Source organism: Durio zibethinus, chromosome 6, assembly GCF_047325235.1.
Source record: "Durio zibethinus cultivar Kanyao isolate XHJ-2024 chromosome 6, ASM4732523v1, whole genome shotgun sequence".
Classification (NCBI taxonomy): domain Eukaryota; kingdom Viridiplantae; phylum Streptophyta; class Magnoliopsida; order Malvales; family Malvaceae; genus Durio; species Durio zibethinus.
The window spans coordinates 32,312,444-32,319,777 of record NC_143167.1 but is presented as its reverse complement, the minus strand read 5'-3'; the positions used below and the strand labels follow the sequence as shown (position 1 = coordinate 32,319,777).

The window sequence follows — 7,334 nt, the reverse complement described above, 5'->3', positions numbered from 1 at the left end:
GATTTATTTAAATGATAAAATCTTTATATTTGATTCATGTTCGATTTAATTAAATTAAATAAACTCATTATTGAATATTAAACAAATATGTATAATATAAATGATTGTGTACATAAACAATAAACAATCATAATTAGATAAATAAATTTTAAACGAATATAAACGAATTTAAATAAATATAAATGAATCATAAAATAGGATTAAGTAAATAGTAAAAAATAATTTTGTTATTATTATAAACAGTAAATAAATAATAAATTAATGAATTTTAAATGAAATTATTGACAAATATAAACAAATCAAACAAACATTTGTTAGTGCATGACATGTTTAATAAATAAACATAAAAATACTATTTAAAATTATTTATTAAATTTAATAAAATAAATAAAAATTAAATATATTTAAAAATAATTTATCAAAAATTTTATTCGTTTATACCTCTATTGATCCTAGTGTTAAGATTAAAAACAAAATTACATTTTTTTTTCAATTGATTTTGTACTACTCCTAGTCCTAGTTCTTATTTTTGTACTTCATTATAGTCCATATAACACAACTAAATATTTTAAACTAATTTCATTAATAATGAATATAAATATGTTCATTTGAAAGTAAAAAGGAAAAACAAATTAAAATACTATAAATTAAAACAATGTATCACTTGTTATGGGTATGACAAACTGTAATCTTGAAAATGACTTAAGATTAAGAAAAAAATATAAATTAATTTACAAGTAAATATTAAAAAATCTAAATTATTTAACTATTTAAAAAATAATTCAATAAATTTAAAATTCAACTTATAATATTTATAACATTTTTATTTTTCGATGTTTTTTAGAAATTATTAAAAATAACAAGAACATAAAATTATGGGAAATTCGTATTACTACTACTATGAAGACAAACATTTGTCGGTTAATTGATGACAGGGGCAATCTCGTAAACTTAAAATACAAAAATTGTGTTCATCGAGGCAATCCTTGTCGTTTACCCAACACCAAACAGCCCTTTGGTTGAGCCCATTCTCTCCCTTCAAACAAAGCAAAAGCCTTCCATTTTTTTTTATCTTTCTTCTTACAAATCAAATCTTCCTTCTTCTCCTTCTTCCAAAAATTGACTATTTTGACAAATCTTTTGTCTCTTACTTTCGTCACCTCTTTTGCCCTCTGCTTGCCACGTCACCCTTTCACAAGTACCATCTTACGTGGCACACGTTTGCCTTTGCCAACGTGTCACTTCTCTCTCCCCCTTTCTTCTCTTTATATTACGCGTTTCTCTCCTTTCTTTACTCTCTTCAATTCTCAAGTCCCAACAAAATAAGAAAAATAAAAATTGATGACGCAAGGAGCGGTAGGAGAAGACTTGAAGTCGCCGCAGAATGAACTTTCCGGTGATGTTGCGCGGAAGTTGAACGTCTTGTTGACTGAATCCGATGACGAAAACGAGTTCTCCAATGAGGGTTTGGTTGAAGAAGAGAAACTAGAGGAGATAATGCAAGAGCTTTACAATGAGATAACAACCTCTTCTTCCAACACTTCACCACCGCCAAGGGAAACCTTACCGTCAACGTCGCGGTCGTCTTCTTCATCGAAGCTCTCTTTGTCTTCTCCGCCGTTCTTTGCCGTTAGCGACGTCAAGAGTGAGAGCTGTGGGGCTTCAGTGTCTGACTCATCGTCCACGGTGATGGCTGGCATTGAGTTCGTGGGACCCACCGGGAACTTATCTGACGTAAAGTTAGGGTTACCGGAGAACGAGTTATGGGCAATAGGGAAGGGTTTTGACGATAAGAATCGTGACAATGTAGGAGGAGAAGAGGCAATGGAGGGCTGTGGCGAGGGGGAGGTTGGTGATGATGATCAATGGCTGGAAAGAGTTCTAGGGTGGGGTCCACTGGAACTAGATGACTGGACCTGAGCTGAAGCTGATCAGATTGGGATGATGTGATGATCTTTTGAGTCCCATCGATGAAGTTTACCGTACAGAGCGAGCCCTTGTAGCGTAGGGATATAGTGTCCTTGGGGAGGGTCGGTTGTGTCTATGTGGGGAATTTTAGATTATTTGTACTTAACCCTTTTATTTTCTGTTCTCTCGTGGTTGTTTTGGTATCTCTTTATTTTGCAGAGTACTCCAGAACCAGGAAGTAAAACCAGTGATATTTTCTTTTCCTTTTGGTTTCTTTCTTGTCTTTTTCTTTTCTTTTCTTTCCCTTTTTCTAAGCTTATCTTTTGTACATTGGTTGAAGCTTTGAACGGGACACTTGCTGAAACAACAATAGGAAACCAATTAAAAATACTTTTAATTTTTTGCATGAATTCTAACAATGCTCGACTCATCATCAACTCGGATTTCGAGTTCGTCTCAACGGGATCCAAAAAGTCATCAGTGATAACTAGTCTTAATTTCTTTATTTTTGTGCCTAATTTGGCACCCAATTGCCTTGTTTTGAAGTACTACGATTGGCTAATAGTGTAAGGGCTCACGGAGCTAGCTAGAAAATGGTCAATTTTTATGTTGCTTTCAGAATGTACAATCTGATGACTATTTCGGGTGAATCACTGGAAACATAAGAGATTTAAATGTCTCGTTTTTTGCGAGTATCTCTGCAATGTATTGAACCGTCTCTCTTTCTCTACTTAACTTTCATGCGTGGGCCGGTAGGGTTCAACTCCAAAAGACTGTAGTCTGCGAATGCTTGTTTGGAGTGCCTGCGTTATAGCAATTTGATAAAGATATTCACCAAAAGAAAATTGATTAAGATATTTAATCCTCCTTGGTATATACAATATAAACAACTCATTTTGTCTAAAGTTTAAAATTTATTTTATTTTATTTATTATTTATTTTTTTAGTAAAATTTTTTTAAAAATGACATATACTTAATTGAAAAGGGATTATTTGGTTGGATAAAAAGTTTTTTAAAAATTAAAATTCAATTATAATCCAACTATCAGATAAATTACTTGAAGAGTTTTAATCCTAGTTGAGATACTATTTAAACTTAGATTCTCATCTATAGATTAGTTCCAATATATACAAAAAAGTTACAGTGACCAGAGAGGAAAATACACAAAAAATCAAAAGCAAAAATAGAGAAAGCAATCAAGTCCAAAATTTTTAGAAAAATTTCTGGCAAAAATTTTGTTTTAGTTTTGAAAGAATTTGATCTATTAGCGCCACGGCCTACGAACTTGTTAGGCGACCCGCTCTTAGCTTATTTAGCTCTAGCTGAGCCGAGCTAAGCCAGTAGCCTTGCCATTCCAAATGAGTTTCTTTCTTGTAGTCAAGTTGAGCCATGTGCTGTAGCTCTAGTCGTGCCATTTCTTTATTTGTTGTTATTATTATTATTATTATTTGGTTTTACTTATTATTTTTGTTTCATGTTATTATTTTATTTATTTATATTACGTAAGATTAAATTTTAAGAAAATTAGAAAAAGTTATAAAAATAAAACTTTAATAGAATTTGAAAAATAAGTAATAATTAATCGATGATAAAATTTTTTGAAATTATAAATAGTTAATTTCTATAAAATTTCTATGAAAAATTTTTTTTCTAGATTTGATCCAAATGGAAGAGAATTTAGATAAAATTTTAATAAACAATAATTAATAGTTATTCTTAATTTAAAAAATAATAATAAATACAAATTTAATAAAATTTAGGAATTGAATCAATAATTACTCAATGATGAGATTATTACAATTTTTAAATGATAAATTTTTTAAGAAATCTTTACGCAAAAAATTTTTCTAAATTTAATCAAATTGTGAAATAATTTAGATGAAATTTAAATGAAAGTGATTGTATTTTTTCTCAAATAAAAAATTAATAATTAGCAATTAAAATATGAATTAAAAATTTGGGTGAAAATATTTTATAATTATCTAATGAAGAAATCTTAAGAAAAATCACAAATGATAGAATTTTTATAAGATTTTTAGGTGAAAGGTTTTTTTTCTAAATTTATCATAAATGGTGAAAAATTTTAAATGAAACTTTAAAAGATGATTGTCATATTGTTTTCTTTCCAAAGTTTAAGAAATTAATAAGAGTTTAAATTCTAAATTTGGCCCAAAATTGTAAAAAATTTAGAAAATAAAACTTGTAAAAATTTTTTTAAATAAACCCAAACGGTGAATAATTTAGAAATAAAACTTATAAAATAAAACAATAAATTATGAGAATAAAATTTTTAGTAATCGTAAATGAATAATTATCTAAGATATTTTTCGATAAAAAATATTTTTAATTTAGGGCCAAATGGTGAAAAAATTAGATATATTTGTAACAAGACAAAAACAAATGATTAAGTTTTCCGATGATGGAGCTTTTTCAAGAAAACAAATAGAATTTTTGAATACTCTTGAGGTGAGAAAGTATTTTTTAAGAATTCTATGAAATTGATGGAGAAATCTTAACAATTATTTTCAATATTTAGACATTAAAATAAAGACCATTAGAATATCAATCCTTAGGATAATTTAAAATAAAATGATACCATTTTTTAGGATGGGCATTGTAGGGGTTCTATAACCTTTTTTACATATAACCGAACTTTCGAACTTTGTTCTGATTTATAGATCAGACTTATTTTTTTAGAGATTCTTAGTTAAACTTAGGATATTCTTAAAAGTATAGATTTATTTAGGTGATCAATCACACTTCAATAAAAGATTGGTGACAATTACTTTCATTAAGTTTAGTCATAGGTTTAAAGATCTATATGTTATGACAGTTTGACAGCTCCACTAGGGACCATTAGAGAGTCAGGCCATAAATTTTAAATTTATCCTATTTTTTGAGCTAATGGTCTTAAATCTTGAAAGAAAAGCTCGGGGGGGGGGAGTTAGATAAAATCTTGAAAGCCCTGAATAAGTTGAATAAAGGAAATAGGGTGAAAAAAGTTTCAAGTCAGCCTGAGCATTTTGTGCAAGATGTAATTGATCTTTTGTACCTTTCAAGACTCAGCCTTTATCAAGGCTAGCCTTTTTAAGGGGCACAAGCAAATTTTCTTGAAGCCTATCCATAAACTAACTCAGGAATGCAAACTATTATTGCCTAAGGTCAGTTCCAAAGTTATGTTAATCTAGTCTTTGGGGAGAAAGTCTCAAAATAAATCTAGGTCCCTAATTTGGATGATCTAAAAAAAAAGAAAAATTGAAGTTAAAAGTGGTCAAGTTGGTGGAAGACTCGAAGGCTTATCAAGAGATGAATAGGCTCAAGGAAAGATTGTGAGAAATGGAGAAAATTGGTTTCTATGGTTCAATAGATGCTGTTGGGCTCTATTTAGTCCCAGATGTTGTTATTCTTCCAAAATTCAAAGTTTCAGAGTTTGAGAATTATGATGATACAAAATGTCAGATAACTTATGTTACCGTGTACTATTGGAAAATGTTTACCTATACTAATGATGAGAAACTATTGATGCATGTATTTCAAAATAGCTTTATTGGGTCTACAACAAGATAACATGTTTAGCTTGATCAATATCTCATTCACTTATGACAAAAGCTAGCCTGTGACTTTATTAGTCAATACTGACACAATAGATCTAGCTTCTGATCGTCTTTTCTTACAGAATATGAAAAAAAAAAGGTGACTAAGTCATTTAATGAATATGCCTAAAGGTAGAGGGACATGGCTATTCAAATTTAACCACCTTTGACTGAGAAAGAGACTACGATGTTATTTAATAGTACTTTAAAATCTTTCTATTATGAATAGATGACAGAGAATATAACAAAAAATTTTAATGATATGATAATTTTAAAAGAAATTATTAAAAATGCTATCAAGAGTGGCAATCTTTAGGAAGAAAAAACCACCAAGAAATGAGGGTTGCTTAAAAAAAATTAAAGCCCAAGCTATGAATTTTGATAGGCAATAATTTAAAAATTATGTTCTATATCCATCACATTTTTATCTTATTTACCACTATGTAGTTAATAGTATTGTACAGGTCTCTTACCAATTATATACACAACCAGTTTACCTATCAACCTATAAACCGACCTTTTAAGTACCTAATTATGGGTCAAGTACTTAGATATGGATCTAATTAAGTCACTATATCAGCTTCAAGACTTAACAACCAAGCGAGTGGTTTGAAAAGATTTCAAAATAATCAAGAAAAGGCCTACATTGATCTTATCCCTATGACTTACACTGAGATATTCTCAAAACTAGTCAAGAACGATTTCGTATCTCTAGTTATTCTAGAATCATTAAAATCACCTTATCCCAAATGGTATGATGCTAATGTCACATGTAATTACCATAATGGAAACATGGGTCATTCTATAGAAACTTGCCTTACTTTCAGACACAAAGTGCAAAGTTTGATCCAAAAAGGCTTGGTAAACTTCGATGAATTAGAGGGATCGGATGTCAATAAAAATCCTTCGTCTGATCACACGAATGCATGATTTTGAAAAGGATAAAGATGTTAAAGCTGGTTAAAAGTTGCTTGTCATTTTAAGATTTAAAAAAATATATATATTAGAATTTTTTTTGTGAAATAAGATTATATTTTTTTATCTTTTTAATAAAAGGTAAGTTGATGCATTTTACTACATTTTCTCTTTCATTTAAACTATTATTCTATGCTTTGTTATTATTTATATCTTTTTTATTCTCATTCTCAAATTTTAAATATGTATATTTAGACAATTATAAATAATAATTCTGAGATTTAATTTTGAAAAGTTATTTATATTGATTTGTAAAGATTATTTGAGCAATAGAAGCAACCTACGAACATATATCATTCATGGAAAAATGAAATAGATATATCTTAGAAGCATCCATTAATTTGTTTTTATTCAATAGATAATCTTCAAACAAAGCATTCATGTTTGAGATAAAAATGGTCATCTTTTTTTTACTATTCATAAAACCATCAATTATTATCCTTTTTGTGCTTGCAATGATTTTTTTAAAAAAAAATCCTACCTAAGGATCACTCTCTATACTATGGGATAAATTTTTAAAAAGAACCTAATTGAAAAAAAAAAGGGGCAAAAGATTGTAAATTATTTCAAAGATAAATAGTAGAAAAAAAAGAGAAAGGGATAGAAAAACCTTTTTACAAAAAAAAAAGAAGAAAAAGAGTAAAAATAAATGCCACAAATAATTTGGGAATCCTTTTATGAGGAATAAGATGAGAAAAAAAAAATAGTGACATGATATGGAATAAGGCAAAATGCCAAGTTGCATCAAAGGATAAAAAATGATCCTTTGGTTTTGAACCTTTTAAACATATGTTTTGAGTATATTTTATCTGTTTCTTTCATAACCTTTTACTATAACCTACATTACAACCCTTAAA

At 28.7% G+C, this 7,334-nt stretch overlaps 1 protein-coding gene across 1 annotated transcript; it reads left to right on the top strand.

The window, feature by feature from the left end:
• Nucleotides 1-711: 711 nt before the first annotated feature.
• On the top strand, nucleotides 712-2,171 carry LOC149518589 (uncharacterized). The gene has a single exon (XM_089763377.1). It carries the CDS (start codon nucleotides 1,342-1,344, stop codon nucleotides 1,918-1,920), a length of 579 nt encoding a protein of 192 aa, XP_089619503.1. The 5' UTR covers nucleotides 712-1,341; the 3' UTR covers nucleotides 1,921-2,171.
• The last annotated feature ends 5,163 nt before the right edge of the window (nucleotides 2,172-7,334 follow it).